At 42.5% G+C, this 18,755-nt stretch overlaps 1 protein-coding gene across 1 annotated transcript in view; it reads right to left on the reverse strand.

The window, feature by feature from the left end:
* Positions 1-96: 96 nt before the first annotated feature.
* Positions 97-18,755, reverse strand: part of npm1b (nucleophosmin 1b) — a 150,217-nt gene continuing 131,558 nt past the window's right edge. Inside the window, exons 8-10 of the mRNA XM_068028697.1 lie at positions 11,054-11,164; positions 10,570-10,644; positions 97-5,491 (exon numbers count right to left, since the gene is read on the reverse strand). Of these exons, the coding sequence (XP_067884798.1) occupies positions 5,441-5,491; positions 10,570-10,644; positions 11,054-11,164 (237 nt within the window). The 3' untranslated portion in view covers positions 97-5,440. The remainder of the gene's footprint in view (positions 5,492-10,569; positions 10,645-11,053; positions 11,165-18,755) is intronic.

Here is an 18,755-nt window from a genome sequence, read left to right on the forward strand (position 1 = left end):
CAGACCAGGCAAGGATAGCAGATTTTCTTCACTAAAGGACATGACAGAATGATGAGACAGCCAGATGTTCAACTGCATAAACAGAAATGAAACACATTTCATGTAAACAAATCTGTTCTTTATTCATAGAACCACATAGGGAATGAGACTTGTTATCCCATTTACAAAGATAGCTTATATTCAAACATGGACCAATGCAGAAGGGTAAACCATTTACAGAGGTGACACCTGGTAATATCAGAGAATCACATTCTCTTGGTCCCGTGAGCTGTTATTGAGTCTCCATTCACTTAACAGTAATATTTATTTTGGCATCAACATAAACAAATGGTTCACTGAGGATTGAGTGTTTCCATTTAACTGGTGTGCTCAAGGCAACACTTATAGAATCAAATAGTAGAGCACAAAATGGGATCATATGGCCCATCAAGTTTGCACTGGCTCCAGGTAGTCCCAATTCCCCACTCCTTTCCCATATCTAATTCTTTTCTCTTCAATTTATTCACCTATAGAGGTGGGATGGGACTGCGAGGAATAATGGCTACTGCACTGATGATCGAGTAGCAAAACAAAGACCGTTGAGACTATGCAACACTGCACATCATGGTTGTTCTACTCTACAATTGAAGGATCGCCATAACATTCTGCACAGGAGTTGTGAGGAAGGTTCCTACCTTGACTGTTAAACCAATCTTTTTCATTTCATGCACAAACTGTAGATTGTCAGTTCTCTCCACAGATGCTGAGTTGACCTGCTGTGCATTGCCAACCTTTCTCTGTTTGTGCTTCCCTTTCAGTCACTGACAGATCCTCTGCACTTTGTTTTTCCTGTCTTGATTTCAGATTTCCTGCAGTTACCTACCTTTTTACACCCTCTTAATCACCAATGTTATATATGGTATATAAAGGATAAGGCAAAAATATAAGACATTTGAATTTTAGACGAGCAATTTTCAGTGAATAGATGAATAAAAGAAAGCCTGAAACAACAGAAAATACACAGCAGGTCCATCTGCACCCCTAAAGAGAACAGCAATGTTTTGGGTATAACTCAAACAGGGAAAGGGGTAGAGTCAGGATGAATCAAAATTATAATTTTCACTTCATTCCCCTTTATTAACCCACTTTTGTCCATCTAATGTCTTCTCATTAACTAACTGATTAGGTCTTAGTCTATCATCAAGCACTTCATTGTTTCTGTTCAGTTTTTAAAAACTACTCACAGGCTATTAAACCCCATCAACACAGTCAGAATAAGACTCGGTTTAATGTCTCGTGAAAACTGACATGCCTCACAAGGCAGCACGCCGTCAGCAACTACACTGAAGTATCAGCCTAGATTACCACTGGATTTTGGGCAGGTTTAGATGGACAAACTCCGTGTCAATTTTGTACGTTCATACTAGTGGGACATGAACTCTCAACCTCCTGACTCAGCAGTGACAGCATTGATAAACAAAGCTGACACTTCATGACTGAGTGATTTTAAAAGGATATGGATCAATAATTCACACTGAACCTCAATAGGACGATAAGGGCACAAATTCAAATCAGTGAGAAGCAAATTTAGAACTAATATCAGCAAGTTCTTCACAGAAAGAGTGATCAACACACTAAATGAACTAACATTGGTAGGGACAAAAAGCTGAACATCAATTAAAAAACAGTTGAATGCTGTGATTGGGGGACAGGGGAAGAATTGTAATGTTTGTCTAATGAATGAAGAGAGAGCTACTGGCCTTTCTGATTAGCATCTTTCATAAGGGATATGAGAAAGAGAAGAGGAGTGGGACAAATTGGATAGCTCTTTCAAAGAGCCAGCACAGGCACACTGGGCTGAATGGTCTCCTATGCTTCTGAGAAGAGAACTGGAGAGAGATTTAACTTGAGATCCTACTTTTAACCACTTGTCATGATCTAATAGAATAACAGAACAAGTTATGGGGATGAATGGGCTACTCCTGCTTCTATGCTCCAGTTCCGAGTGATCAGATTTAAACATTATGGGGACAGGTCTCCAGCATGTATATCCTTGTATTAGGGGAGAGAATGGGAGGAGGGAAATCTTCTTGCTTCTGGATTGTAGTCTGGCTGGGAAGCTGGTGTGAATTGATGCCAGATAGAATCAGGCCAAGCTGTTATTTCATATTCATGGCCAATCATGACTGCCAGCATTCAATGTCTAAGCGCACACATAATGAGTGGTGATATGGGTGAGTTATCACAAGGCAAAGGGTGCCTGCAGAACCAAAACCCTGAAGGTAGGTGAATACCTTTAAGCTGGGGGCGGGGGGGGAAGACAATGGAGAGAAAAAGATGCAGCACAAGGTGACTACAACAGGAGAGACAGCAGAGAAAAAACTGAAACCACTCCCACATCAGATACACTTGTAGGCTCTTGACTAACAATGTGCCAATCATGCTTGGCATTCTATTGGCATTCTACGCTGGGAATGTGCAGTCACTGGGATTTGGCTGAGACTTCACTTTTCAGATGGAGGTCTTCCAGCCAACACCATAAGGATTCTTTCATCCCATTAGTCAGGCTGGTCCCAGAAATGAAAGGACAGTACAATAACCCACTGCATGACTGAATTACTTTTAGTTCTGCACTATGCAGATCATAAAGGGAGCAGTTGCAAGATATGCTTTCCATGCAAAGGGAAATTAGAATATGAAGTGCATCAGCACAGGTCACTGCCGAAAATGGGTATTTAAAGAGGAAATTTATTAAAAAAGATTGGGGAAAGAGCAGGAAAATGGATTAGAGTAGATTATCCCAATATAAAGATGGCAGACAGTCGAATTGGACAACTGGATTTCCCTTCTCCTGAAGTTTCTATGATTCTTTACACAATATCACTAACCTCTTGCTATCTGAAAGAATGAGCTGACATTTATAAAGCGCTTTTCACTACCTCAGGACGTCCCTAATCGATTTACAACGAATGAAGTACTCTTGGTGTGTAGTTACTTTGGTGGCGCTAGCAAACACAAAAGCTAAATTTCACACAGCAATGCCCCAGCAAACAGCGATGAGATAAATGACTAGATAACCTGTTTCAGCGGTGGCTGAGGAATAAATATTGGCCAGGACTCTCCTGCTCTTCTTTAAATAGTGCCGTGATATCTGTCATTTCTATCTGAGAGAGCAGATGCCTCATTATCAGAAGTACATTATGGGATGAACTCAACAGTTGCAATGTTCTCTGACATTACTATGGCTATTTCGTTGTTATCACCTGCATGTCACGTTAAGTACAACGATTGATATACAAAGTTTTTGTATTGTGAAAACACCTCAGTAGCAACATTACAGGGATAAATAAAAAGAAAACTGCAAGTTTGAAATTTAAAAAAAAGAAAATACTGGAAATACACACAGCAGGCCAGTCAGAATCTGAAGAGATGTAAACCAATTTAACATATGGATTGTAGTAACGTACCAATACTCAAAAAAAAAGTTGTAAATGGAAAGGACACAGATAGACTTTGACTGCTCTTGGTAGTCTAAAACCTAATTGGCCTCAATTCACATTTATTTCCACTATTACGCTGTTGGCTTTGAAACATTACGATCTTTTCTGGTCACATTCCACATTGTGTAACATTCTTCCATATCAAAACCTTTCGAGGTGCTGCCTGGTAATTTGATCGTAGCCTTCTCTTTTTAAAAAGAAATGCTAATTTGAAGTAATTATTCTCAATATAGTAAGAGGATTTGCCATGCAAAAGCACAGTAATCAGACAAGCTTAGCTAGCCTTTGTGCTGGAATTAAGATGCCACACAGGCCGTCTCCAAACTATTAAAGGTGCAGCATCCTCAATATTTCCCTCACTCCAAGACTAAGTTGAAAAAAAAATCTCTTACAATTGAATCAAAAAAGTTGCTTCACTGGTTCAGTTAGCCGGGTTGTTGAACTGTAAAGACCATGATGGTCCAGGGTTCAATCCCCTGGCCAGTGCCAAGTTAGCTGATCTCAGCTGCATGATAATAGCAGCACTACAATCAGCCTGCGTTCCCTGGGCTAAGGATAGATTCCTGTTCCTGACAACCATCCAATGACTCATGCCAAAGCGTCCATATGTATAGCTCAACTTACGATAGGGGAAAATTGGCCACAAGTATGACAACCCCTACAGTTGAACAGCCTGCCGAGTGACGCTGGCTAAATGCAAACAAAGAATGGCCACTTGGACCAAGCACTGGATGCCTCTTACCATGAATTTGTGTCTTTGGGGAGAAGGAATGGAAGGGAAAGAGAGAGTGAAGAATAAGGGAAAGATACTTAAAGTGGTGCAATTCAAAACAGGAAGACAAATGTTCCAGGCAATTGACTCGTGTCTGATTATCATCATCATCATTTCTGTTTCAAATTTCAGCACTGGTCCTCCAGTGTCTAGCCCAAACAACCAGTCCTTCACAAGAAAGTCTGGTCTGAGAGCACTGGCGGAATACTTCACTGTGGAAAGCGTCAAAACCAAAGCTGATCCAGTCCTCAATCAACAGGCATACACAGAGCAGCACAGGCACGGGGCGAAGGGAGAAAGACAGGCTTACATTTATATAGTGCGATTCATGATCTCTAACAAGGCAATGTTTAGAAAGGAAATCTGCTTCCCATCTACCTACTGCTGTCAACAGATTTCTTGAAGCAAAAACACTGGTGTTTCCTCAAAATTAAATATGCTTAGCAGAAGGTTCTACAAGGAAATAAACTGCTTTAGGAAAAGAAAGCTCCAATTATTCAGAGTTGGTAAACAATTCATTTGGAAAACTCATCCACATCTTTTAGAGATAGCCAGTCAACAGCAGGAACTTGTGCTAATTATCCCCCCCCCATCCCTCGACTCCACAGTACAGAGGACCCAGCAAAGATCGGTCAAGCCAACAGGCACACCTTGGGACCTACCTTTCTACACCATGCTGGGTGATTTGAGTGAACTGGTGCAACAGTGTGCTAAGTTATAATTATCACAAGGGGAAAATCTTAAGGGCCTGTGGAATTCTGAATAGTTGAACAAAAAAAAAGTTACTTTCAGCATTCATAGGAGAGAAGAGTGAGGTTAATATCTTGGGTGTGGACCCTTCCTCAGTTTTATCAAAAGATCTGAAATATTAAACTACCTTTTTACACATGCTACACACCTGCTGTACATTTCCATTTTTTTCAGTTTTCATTTTAAGTTGTTACGGATGGGCTCGATCAAGGCGATATTTTAAAAGGATTGCACTGGCTCACTACCTACCAAGCCTTACACTATTCTGTCAACAGACTTAAAGTAAAAACATTTCCAGGTTGTCAACTTGAAACAAAATATGCTCAACAGAAGACCTGACAAGAAAATAAACATCTTTCAGGAAAAAAAATCTCCACCGATTACTCCAAAACGGTAAACGATCCATTAGAAAAACTCATTGGCAGCTTTCAGGTGACACTCATTTGGTCTGTTTCAATTTCTGTCCCCAGACCCACAGCTCTCCAATTGCCTGAAAACAAAAATAACGTCGTTAAAATAGAAACACGACCCACAATACCATCAACATTCACAGGTGTAAAGTACAGCATGTAGGCAGTGTTACAAGATTGCTTCTATTTCTTGTATAAAGTATGTTTTAAGGACTTATAGTTGAATTATGGACACTGATACATCTGGAATCTTAAAGGGATGCTGAACTTTGTGTGTTTTGTTTTAAGAAGAAGTCACCAGAAGGTTCCTGGATTTGACTTGTAAACAAGTCTTACTGGAAAATACCTGTCTGGATAATCACCCAGCAGGGGTTGTTTTTGACTTGGGGAGATGTTTACAAAGAAGTGACAGGCCAAGATTTATAGATGTCAGGAGGCTTGACTTCTGGAATACTTTTAGTTTCACTTTGAATTGTGACAACACAGTTGTTTTTTTGCCTGCCAAAAGACTCAGCTCATCTCTCTTTTGAAAAGAAACCCTGTATTTCCAGTGTTTCAGATTCCTATTTCCTCCTGTATTTGAAGAAACCCTGCGTCGAATGTGTAGGAACTGAAAACCCTTGTTGCTGCATTTCTGCTGCAAGACCTATCTGAAGCTTCTGTAGCTGAATTTCGTGGAAAGTCGACCCAAACTGATCTTCAGCATCGCCTAGAAAGAACTGTTCTAGGAAGATCCCAGTGACAGCCGTATATATATATGCATTTGAGATGCCAAACCAAAACCAAGGAGAAGTAATCCGCCCAAGTGCTTATTTTTCTGTTTTTTTGTTTGTAACGGCACTGAACAAAAATCCCTTTAATTTTCCCATTTAACTGGTGAATGTGTGTGTGTGTGTGTGTGTGTGTGTGTGTGGGGAGCTAAGATAAATAAGGGGCTTTAATATTTCAATTTGTTTATGTATGTTTTACTTCATTATTGGTTAAGACTTGTTTATAATAAACTGATAATTTTGTTGTTTATTAAAGAAACCTGGTTGGTGCGTTTTATTCTGGGAAAAAGAGTATATGATTGGCCATATCGGTAAGTGGGAAAATCTTAATACATGTGTGACCTGTGGAGAAGTGAGACTAGAATAAACAGTGCACTCCTCCCACCTTGGTTGTAATAGCAGCAAATATGTTGATGTTTCTACACTGAATTGCTACAAGTGAAGTTCAGAGATTGAGGCATCAACATGTCCAATCATTGCACAGCAACCAACAGAGCAGAGCTACGAAGCCCTAAACGGTAGAGTACAAGATAGAGGAAGTCAAGCCGTGCTTAAACCATACAGTGTATTGTGGAGACATCTTGAAGTCTGCTCACTTAGCTACAAGGGAGACGTTGACGTCCTGCAGGAAAACAGCCACAAGACTGATCCTTATTGCCAGGATACTTGAGTAAGGAGAAAAGACTGGAGAAATGTGGGCTGTTCCAGCCTTGCAAAGAGATGACTGAGCGGCAACCTTGTATTAGATAGCAATCACCGCTTCAAATATACAAGGGGCACAGTTCTTCAAAAAAAAGGTAAATTTAGAACTAACGTCAAGAAGCTCTTCACACAAATAGATTTCTAAGTAGCATATTGGAGGCCCTAAAGTCTTTTGAAATACAAGTGGATCCTATAAAAGGATATACCTGCCTTAGAGGGAGTGCAACAAAAGTTGGCTAGATTGGTTCCTGGGAATGAAAGAACTGTCCTATGAAGAGAGATCGAGTAGAATGGGCCTATATTCTCTGGAGTTTAGGAGGATAACAGGTGATCTGACTGAAATGTGTAAAATTCTTCAAGAGCTTGTCAGGATAAATGCTGAGAGGCTATTTCCACTGTCTGGAGATTCTAGAACTAGGGAAACATAGTCTCAAGATAAGGGGTCAGTCATTTAGGACTGAGGTGAGTGTAATATAAGGGTCTGAAAGAGTTAATGTTTGGGAGAGAGAGGGAGTGAGTATAAGCCCCTCCCACTGTAGTGATAATGATGTAATAGTCACATAGGTATTAGAGTGAGAAGCAGCTAGAAGCAGCATGATGTGTGCTGGCTACACAGGCTTGTGGAGAGTGTATCTGTATGTAATAAATGAGTCAGTTTTTAATCCCTACAAAGAATCCAAGACTTCTTTAAACAATACTTGATTTGCGCTACAACAATACACGATAACGAGGAGAAATTTCTTCACTCAGAGCGTTGTGAATCTTTGGAATTCTCTACCCCAGAGGGCTGTGGATGCTCAGTCGATAAGTATATTCAAGACAGAGATTGACAGATCTTTCAGGCACCAATGGAATCAAGGGATATAGGATAGGATCGGAAAATGGAGTTGATGTGCAAATCCAGCAATGATGTTATTGAATGGCAATGTCGGCTTAACAGGGCATATAGCCTGCTCTTGCTCCTATTTCTTACACTCTTAATACCAGGACACTTGAATTAGGAGAAAAGACTGGAGAAACGTGGGCTTTTCTGGCCTTTCAAAGAGATGACAAAGGGCTGACCTTATAGAAGTGTAACAGATAATGATCGCCGCCTCGAACTATACCAAGACAAAAGGAACAGTTCTTTCTTTAAAAGTAAATTTAGGACTAATATCAAGAAGCTTTTCACACAAACGCTAACCACGAATTAAAGATTTTTAACTAGGGTAGTGGAGGCAAAAACCCGGAAGTCTTTTGAGAAACAAGAGGATGCTGCAATGGGGGAGAACGTTCATGCTAAATGAGACTTAATCACATGTTTTTTTTCCTCCTCTCCCCGGGGTGTTGATTAATGCTGGGGTGTGATTTCTCAGGTCTGAGTGCTCTGGTAATTCATTCAATATGGCCATTCTTCATCTGTGAGCTGTGCTAATGAATGATGGCAGACATCATATTCATTGTCTCAACCAATGCCCACAAGGAGTTTGTGGATAATGAGCAGGCAACAGAAACCAGGCTGATTTCCTCTTCCCTCCCCTCACCTCCCCTCCTTTAGCTGGGGATCACAAAGCCCACTGAAGCATTCCCCTTCTTCATCAATATGCTGGCATGACTGAGTGTTGGTAACTCTGCACTAATTGCGGTCCCATCTCAGATCTCAAGTCTGTACAGCGCAGTTCCTAGACAATGCACAGGTAAGTGTGAAAATGCTTGCCTATCTATTTGAGATTTGTGGAAGTTCATACTTAGGATTATCTTTATGTCAGAGTCTCAGCATTTATTTGCTTAATATTTACTGGACACAATAGAGAGCTCAGATGAGCAAGAGAGAATTACTCTGAAAAAGTCCCATTTTAATGAATTGCAGGTGTGCTGCTGGAGATTTTAACCTGGTTAACATCACCTGTATGGTTCACCTGAAATGGACGGTTTGTGGGATTTATTTTGAAGCATTTAAGAGACATTATCTTACACTCCTTCGTCAATCTCAGTTTGGTAACAATGCATACTGCAAAATCAACGCAGCAAAAATAGAACTGAAACCCAGGAAGAAACTCTATGTCCAATCAATAATGGAACAGAAGGTAATAGAAAAAGTTGATTTAAGGTAGTGCAGTAGATGAACATTTGAACTTTTTGAAGGCATTCTACAAAGTGTCACACATGAAATCAAGGAGAAATTGGCTCAGTGACAAGAAGCAGAGAGTGGTGGTGGATGGATGCTTTTCAGACAGGGAGGTGTTCCACAAGAGTCAGTTTTGGGTCCATTTACACTTTTCAATTTTCATAAAGTTTGCAAATGAGACAAACTTGACAATGTAGCAGATTGTGATGAGGATAGGACTTCAGGATGACAGACAGAATGGTGAAATGGGAAGAAGCACGACAGATGGAGGTCAATGCAGAGAAGTGTGAAGTGATGCACTTTGGGTGGGCTAATATACTACAAGTGGCATGATTTTGAGAAGTGTAAATGAGCAGGCAGTCATTCATTTCCACATACACAAACCCTTAAAGGTGGTATTTGCATTTATAAAGAGAGGAAATGAATATAAAAGTGAAGAGATCATGACAGACCTTTATGGATCACTATTTATGCCTCAGCTGGAGTACTGTGGACAATTCTGGGTCCCATGCCAGAAAACAAATGTAAGGTTTTAGAGAGGATATAGAGGAGGTTTAGCAGAATGTTATCAGAGTAGATGGAGAAAAACTATTCCTCTGGCAAGTGGGTCAATAACCAGAGGTTGCAGATTTAAAATCATTGGCAAAAGACAGAGAAGGAATTCAGGAGAGAGTTTTTCACTCAGAGTTGTTGGGATTTGGAATGTTCTAACTGAAAAGGTGACAGAAGCCAATTGCATAAACATTTTTAAAAGGGGAGTTGGACAGGTACTTGAAGTTGAGGAACTCGGAGTCACAGACAAAAAGTGAGGGTGTGCAGTTAAGAACGATTGCTCTTTCAAAGAGCCAGCACAGGCACGACAGGCTGACTGGCCTTCTTATGTGCTGTAAGTTTCTATAATTGATGATGATAGGAAGGTACAAGATAGAAAAGACCACTGCGGTCTAACTGGCTGGTCCCAATTATATCCTATGAACCCTCTCATACCACTTGACCAAATATTTCTTCAGGTACTTAGCCATCTCTCTTCAATTTGCTGAAATCAGTCCCCAGTGTCTATACACTGACAGTCTGATCCATACATTAGCCACCCGCTGTGTAAATTAGTTCACTCTAAACTATCTCTTCAACATGAATGAGTACCTATCAGTGATTGGATGGTGGAATTCGAAGCACCTAGTGCCAAGATGAACTACCTACCCACACAGTGCTAATCAGTGTTAAGTCAAATTGTCTCCATCCTCCTCAAGAAACTGACTGCTATTGGGATTGAAGGACAGCAGCAACCATCTGGCACCTAGTTCATGGCCATTCTTGGTGTTGAAGTAGACAGTGAGCATTACTATGCTGTCTGGCTATGTAGGGAGGAGGCATCACAATTAAGTCCTATTCTGTCTGCTTGTCCACAGATGTAATTACCAGCAATAAGGAGAGACCATCGGCTGATTGTTCCCTTCCCTAGCCCACGAGTGCTTAGGCCCACTGCAGCACGCATAATGTAACTAGCTAACTCGATGCAGTCTATAGTTAAGATCTAGAACTTCCTTCAGATTTTCATTTGAATGCTTCAGGTACTCACTTTTAGGTCTTCAAATCGTAACGAGCTTTTTATAAAGTTTTGAAACTTCTGTTTTGTCTTCGGTAGGTGCTGCCCCTGGGAAGCAAGAATACCATCAGCTCAGTGTCGCAAAAAGCAAAGTTTTCTTTACATTTTACTGAATGGCATAAGATCTGTACTAAAATACAATCTGAAGATATATATATTTTATCTAAGAAAAGGAGAAAGGGCACGAGCAAAAGCATGTGGGAGTGTGCCAGAGCGAGACAGATAGCAAAAGAGCAATAGAGGGGAAGGGGCAAGATGCATTTATATGGCTTCTTTCACTACCACTGGATGTCCAAGGATAAGGAAACAAGAGTCTCAAATGGTCACTGTGAATACACCATACATCAATAGGTTTGGCAATGAGAGGAAATATAAATCCCGTTATCCAACATGAATATTGCAGATTTCATCAAAACAAAATAAACCAACAACCCCTCTGAATAAAGCAACTGGTTACCTTTTCAACCATGGTCTTCAGTTTGGTTTTAATTTCATCGACAGTAGGTGCGGCCTTGGGGGATTTCAGTAGTTTTGACTTGTCGTCTGGCTTTCCATTTTTTTCTGGAGTCTGCCAAAGGAAGAGAAAAATGGCGTTGGCTTACTTCAAACAGTACTTAAACAAGCAACTGCACATCACTGTATAGTACCTTTTCCCCTCTGAACCACAAGTATAACAGAACTATCAGATTTTCTAGATGCCTATAAAATACATCACCCAGAAAGTGCCAAATTTTTAACCTGTCATAATAAAACAATAACAATTCATAACTGAGTAATCCTAATTTCCACAACAGCAGCAGCAATTTGCCTCTACCTTTCCTCAGAATATGCCTAAAGGTCTTCCCCACACTTTGTGGCCTTAAAAGCACAGGCACAGTTATCAGAAAGTTTTCCTCAAAGCAGTCTCTTTACATTTCTCAGAATCATACAGCACAGAAGGAGGCCATTCGGGGTATCGTAAATGAATACACGAATTAGGAGCTGCAGGAGATCATTAGATTTATGAGAACTGTTCCAGGGATGAGTGTGTTCAGTCACATGGATAGGTTGGAGAAGCTGGAGTTGTTCTGCTTGGAGCAGAGAAAGTTGAGAGCAGATTTGACAGAGGTGTTCAAAATTATGATGGGTCTTGGACAGAGTAGATTGCGAGAAACTGCTCCCGTTAGCGGAAGGGTCGAGAACCAGAGGACACTGATTTAAGGTGAATGGTAAAAGAACCAAAGACGACATGAGGAAAACTTTACATGGCGTGTGGTTCGGATCTGGAATACACTGCCCGGGAGTGTGATGGAGGCAGATTCAATTGTGGCTTTCAAAAGGAAATTGGATAATAACTTGAAGAGAAAAATTTTGCAGGGAAAGGGCAGAGGAGTGGGACTAGCTGAGTTGCTCTTGCAGACAGCCAATATGGAGATGGCAGACTGGATGGCCTCCTTCTGTGCTGTAACCATTCTATGATTTGGCCTTTTTAGCCTGCCATTCAACAAGATTATGTATGATCTTCTACCTGAACTGCCCTTCCCACACTGTCCCTATGTCCAGTAATTCCCTTAAATATTCAAAAATCTATCGACCTCTGCCCTGAACAGACACAACAACTTTTTTAAAAATATTCGTTCGTGGGATGTGGGCGTCGCTGCCCAACCATAATTGCCCTTGAGAAGGTGGTGGTGAGCTGTCTTCTTGAACCGCTGCAGTCCTGGGGGTGTAGGCACACCCACAGTGCTGTTAAGAGGAGAAAAACTGAGCATCCACACTCTTTGGGGTGGACAATTTCAAAGATTCATCATCCTTTGAGTGAAGAAATTTATTCTCAGCTCAGTCCTACATGGCCAAAACATTATTCTGAGACTGTGATGCTATAAAGAACAAAGAACAAAGAAAATTACAGCACAGGAACAGGCCCTTCGGCCCTCCAAGCCTGCGCCGATCCAGATCCTCTATCTAAACATGTCGCCTATTTTCTAAGGGTCTGTATCTCTTTGCTTCCTGCCCATTCATGTATCTGTCCAGATACATCTTAAAAGATGCTATCGTGCCCGCGTCTACCACCTCCGCTGGCAACGCGTTCCAGGCACCCACCACCCTCTGCGTAAAGAACTTTCCACGCATATCCCCCCTAAACTTTTCCCCTCTCACTTTGAACTCGTGACCCCTAGTAATTGAATCCCCCACTCTGGGAAATAGCTTCTTGCTATCCACCCTGTCTATACCTCTCATGATTTTGTACACCTCAATCAGGTCTCCCCTCAACCTCCGTCTTTCCAATGAAAATAATCCTAATCTACTCAACCTCTCTTCAGAGCTAGCGCCCTCCATACCAGGCAACATCCTGGTGAACCTCCTCTGCACCCTCTCCAAAGCATCTACATCCTTTTGGTAATGTGGCGACCAGAACTGCACGCAGTATTCCAAATGTGGCCGAACCAAAGTTCGATACAACTGTATAGAAACTCCTTATGTTTCAGATTCCCCAGACAGGGGAAACATTTTCTCAGCATCTGCCAAGCCTCTTAAGAATTTTATATGTTTCAATCAGATCACCTCATTCTTCAAAATACCAGGGAATATAGGCCTAGTCTACTCAATCTCTCCTTATAGGACAATCCCCTCATTCTAGGAACCAGTCTAATGAACCTTTGTTGCACTCCCTCCAGTCCCCTAATCTGTGTGATTATAGACTGTAAATAGCTGATAAGTCATTCTCCTTCCCAAGGGACTGCCTAAGAAGGCGAAATAGCTGAGGCCTAAGTACCTGTACTACCACATTGAAAATATCCCGTTTATTCATAACAGAAGAAATAGGAGCAGTAGACCATAAGGCCCCTTGACTCTGCGTCACCATTCAATACAATCATGGCTGACCTTCGGCCTCAACTCCATTTTCCCTCCACTCCTCATATCCTTTGATTTCCTGAGACACCGAAAATCTGTCTATCTAGGCATTAGATACAATCAATGGTGGAGTGTCCACAACCCTCTGGGGTAGAGAATGGCAAAAATTCACAACCCTTTGAGTGAAGACATTTCTCCTCATCTCAGTCCTAAATGGTCAACTCCTTATGCTGAGTCTGAGAACCATGTTCTGGATTCCCCAGCCAGAGTAAACAACCTCTCAGTGTCAAGTCCCTACAGAACCTTGTAAGTTTCAATTAACTCACCTCTCATTCTTCTAAACTCCAGTTTACTCAACCTTTCATCATAAGACAACGCTCTCAGCCCAGGAACCAAGCTAGTGAACCTTTGCTGTATCACTTCCAATGCAAGTATATGACTGAAATTAGGTTGAGGGAAGGGCATGATTGGCAACTAAATATCCCAGGATATCGATGCTTCAGGCGGGATAGAGAGGGAGGTAAAAGGGGTGGAGGAGTTGCATTACTGGTCAAAGAGGATATCACAGCTGTGCTGAAGGAGGGCACTATGGAGGACTCGAGCAGTGAGGCAATATGGTCAGAACTCAGAAATAGGAAGGGTGCGCTAACAATGTTGGGGCTGTACTACAGGCCTCCCAACAGCGAGCGTGAGATAGAGGTACAAATATGTAAACAGATTATGGAAAGATGTAGGAGCAACAGGGTGGTGGTGATAGGAGATTTTAATTTTCCCAACATTAACTGCGATTCACTTAGTGTTAGAGGTCTGGATGGAGCAGAATTTGTAAGGAGCATCCAGGAGGGTTTTCTAGAGCAGTATGTAAATAGTCCAACTCAGGAAGGGGCCATACTGGACCTGGTGTTGGGGAATGAGCCCGGCCAGGTGGTTGAAGTTTCAGTCGGGGACTACTTTGGGAATAGTGATCACAATTCCGTAAGTTTTAGAATACTCATGGAAAAAGACAAGAGTGGTCCTAAAGGAAGAGTAAAGGAAGGCCAACTATACCAAAATTCGGCAGGAGCTGGGGTATGTAGATTGGGAGCAGCTGTTTGAAGGTAAATCCACATGTGATATGTGGGAGGCTTTTAAAGAGAGGTTGATTAGCGTGCAGGAGAGACATGTTCCTGTGAAAATGAGGGATAGAAATGGCAAGATTAGGGAACCATGGATAACAGGTGAAATTGTGAGACTAGCTAAGAGGAAAAAGGAAGCATACATAAGGTCTCGGAGGCTGAAGAAAGACAAAGCTTTGAAAGAATATCGGGAATGTAGGACCAATCTGAAACGAGGAATTAAGAGGGCGAAAAGGGGTCATGAAATATCTTTCGTAAACAGGGTTAAGGAAAATCCCAAAGCCTTTTATTCATATATAAGGAGCAAGAGGGTAACTAGAGAAAGGATTGGCCCACTCAAAGACAAAGGAGGAAAGTTATGCGTGGAGTCAGAGAAAATGGGTGAGATTTTAAACGAGTACTTTGCATCGGTATTCACCTAGGAGAGAGACATGACGGATGTTGAGGTTAGGGACAGATGTTTGATTACTCTAGGTCAAGTCGGCATAAGGAGGGAGGAAGTGTTGGGTATTCTAAAAGGCATTAAGGTGGACAAGTCCCCAGGTCCAGATGGGATCTATCCCAGGTTTCTGAGGGAAGCGAGAGAGGAAATAGCTGGGGCCTTAACAGATATCTTTGCAGCATCCTTAAACACGGGTGAGGTCCCGGAGGACTGGAGAATTGCTAATGTTGTCCCCTTGTTTAAGAAGGGTAACAGGGATAATCCAGGTAATTATAGACCGGCGAGCCTGACGTCAGTGGTAGGGAAGCTGCTGGAGAAGATACTGAGGGATAGGATCTATTCCCATTTGGAAGAAAATGAGCTCATCAGTGTTAGGCAACATGGTTTTGTGCAGGGAAGGTCATGTCTTACCAACTTAATAGAATTCTTTGAGGAAGTGACAAAGTTGATTGATGAGGGAAGGGCTGTAGATGTCATATACATGGACTTCAGTAAGGCGTTTGATAAGGTTCCCCATGGTAGGCTGATGGAGAAAGTGAAGTCGCATGGGGTCCAGGGTGTACTAGCTCGATGGATAAAGAACTGGCTGGGCAACAGGAGACAGAGAGTAGAAGTGGAAGGGAGTTTCTCAAAATGGAGACGTGTGACCAGTGGTGTTCCACAGGGATCCGTGCTGGGACCACTGTTGTTTGTGATATACATAAATGATTTGGAGGAAAGTATAGGTGGTCTGATTAGCAAGTTTGCAGACGACACTAAGATTGGTGGAGTAGCAGATAGTGAAGGGGACTGTCAGAGAATACAGCAGAATATAGATAGATTGGAGAGTGGGCAGAGAAATGGCAGATGGAGTTCAATCAGGGCAAATGCGAGGTGATGCATTTTGGAAGATCCAATTCAAGAGTGAACTCTACAGTAAATGGAAAAGTCCTGGGGAAAATTGATGTACAGAGAGATTTGGGTGTTCAGGTCCATTGTTCCCTGAAGGTGGCAACGCAGGTCAATAGAGTGGTCAAGAAGGCATACGGCATGCTTTCCTTCATCGGACGGGGTATTGAGTACAAGAGTTGGCAGGTCATGTTACAGTTGTATAGGACTTTGGTTCGGCCACATTTGGAATACTGCGTGCAGTTCTGGTCGCCACATTACCAAAAGGATGTAGATGCTTTGGAGAGGGTGCAGAGGAGGATCACCAGGATGTTGCCTGCTATGGAGGGCGCTAGCTATGAAGAGAGGTTGAGTAGATTAGGATTATTTTCATTAGAAAGACGGAGGTTGAGGGGGGACCTGATTGAGGTGTACAAAATCATGAGAGGTATAGACAGGGTGGATAGCAAGAAGCTTTTTCCCCCCAGAGTGGGGGATTCAATTACTAGGGGTCACGAGTTCAAAGTGAGAGGGGAAAAGTTTAGGGGGGATATGCGTGGAAAGTTCTTTACGCACAGGGTGGTGGGTGCCTGGAATGCGTTGCCAGCGGAGGTGGTAGACGCGGGCACGATAGCGTCTTTTAAGATGTATCTAGACAGATACATGAATGGGCAGGAAGCAAAGAGATACAGATCCTCAGAAAATAGGCGACATGTTTAGATAGAGGATCTGGATCGGCGCAGGCTTGGAGGGCCGAAGGGCCTGTTCCTGTGGTGTAATTTTCTTTGTTTCTTTGTTTTTTTATATCCTTCCTTATATATATGGAGACTAAACCAGAACACAGTACTCCAGGTGTGATCTCACCAAAGCCCTGTACAATTATAGCAAGTACTCCAATCCCCTTAAGATAAAGGCCAACATGACATTTGTCTTCCTAATTGCTCGCTTAACCTGCACGCTGACTTTGTGTTCCTTGTACGAGCACACCAAAGTCCTCCTGAACACGTACAAGTTACACATCTTTTTAAAAAAAATGGTGCTTTTCTACTCTTACTACCAAAGTGAATAACCTCACATTTCCCCATATTATGCTATCTGCCACCTTGTTGTCCACTCACTGTATCTCTTTGCAGCCTCTTTATGTCCTCCTCAGAGCTTACATTCCCGTCTGGCTTTGCATCATTTGTATGCCTACTCCATTTTCTGCCCATTAACCAATCCTCAACCCATTCTAATATATCACCCCCAAACCAATGAGTTCTAATGTTATATACCTTGCATGTGACATCTTATCGAATGAAAATCCAGATACATTACATCCACTGGTTCCCCCTTACCATCTCATTAGCTATACCCTCAAAAAACTCTTAACAAATTTGTCAAACACCATTTCCCTTTCAGGGTTGATGAAAGGTCACCGACCTGAAACATTAACTCTGTTTCTCTCTGCACAGATGCTGCCAGACTTAGAGTGTTTCCAGCATTCTCTGTTTCAATTCCCTTTTATCAATCCATGTGGACTCTTCTTAATCATATCATTTTCTAAGTGCTTTGTTCCCTAATTAGATTCCAGCATTCTGCCGATTGCTGATGTGAGGCTAAATGGCCCCTGTAGTCCCCCGTTTTCTCTCTTCTTCCTTTCTTAAAACAGCGGGGATATGTTTACTACCTTCTAATCTTTGGGAACTATTATAGAACCTAAGGAATTCTGGAAGATCAAAAGCATTACAATAATGTCCTTTAGGGAAGGAAATCTGCTGTCCTTACCTGGTCTAGCCTACATGTGACTCCAGGCCCACAGCAATGGGGTTAACTCTTACATGCCCTCTGAAATGGCCTAGCAAGACACTCAGTTGTACCTAACCGCTATGAAGTCAATAAAACGGAATGAAACTGGACGGACCACCCGGCATCGACTTAGGCACCGGAAACGACAACGGCAAACCCAGCCCTGCCGACCCGGCAAAGTCCTCCTTACTAAGATCTGGGGGTTTGTGCCAAAGTTGGGAGAGCTGTCCCACAGACTAGTCAAGCAACAGCCTGACATAGTCATACTCACAGAATCATACCTTACAGACAATGTCCCAGACACTGCCATCACCATCCCTGGGTATGTCTTGTCCCACCGGCAGGACACACCCACCAGAGGTGGTGGCACAGTGGTATACAGTAGGGAGGGAGTTGCCCTGGGAGTCCTCAACATCGGCTCCGGACCCCATGAAGTCTCATGGCATCAGATCAAACATGGGCAAGGTAACCTCCTACTGATTACCACCTACCACCCTCCCTCAACTGATGAATCAGTATTCCTCCATGTTGAACACCACTTGGAGGAAGCACTAAGGGTGGCAAGGGCACAAAATGTACTCTGGGTGGGGGACTTCAATGTCCATCACCAAGAGTAGCTCGGTAGCACCACTACTGACCGAGCTGGCCGAGTACTAAAGGACATAGCTGCTAGACTGGGTCTGCGGCAGGTGCTGGGGGAACCAACACGAGGGAAAAACATACTTGACTTTGTCCTCACCAATCTGCCTGCCGCAGATGCTTCTGTCCATGACAGTATTAGTAGGAGTGAGCACCGCACAATCCTTGTGGAGATGAAGTCCCGCCTTCACATTGAGGACACCATCCGTCGTGTTGTGTGGCACTATCACCGTTCTAAATGGGATAGATTTCGAACAGATCTAGCAATGCAAAACTGGACATTCATGAGGCGCTGTGGGCCATCAGCAGCAGCAGAATTGTACTCAACCACAATCTGTAACCTCATGGCCCGGCATATCCCCCACTCTAGCATTACCATCAAGCCAGGAGACCAACCCTGGTTCAATGAAGAGTGCAGGAGGACATGCCAGGAGCAGCACCAGGCATACCACAAAACCCAGGACTACATGCAT

The sequence above is a fragment of the Heterodontus francisci genome, chromosome 1 (assembly GCF_036365525.1).
Source record: "Heterodontus francisci isolate sHetFra1 chromosome 1, sHetFra1.hap1, whole genome shotgun sequence".
NCBI classification, from domain to species: Eukaryota; Metazoa; Chordata; class Chondrichthyes; order Heterodontiformes; family Heterodontidae; genus Heterodontus; species Heterodontus francisci.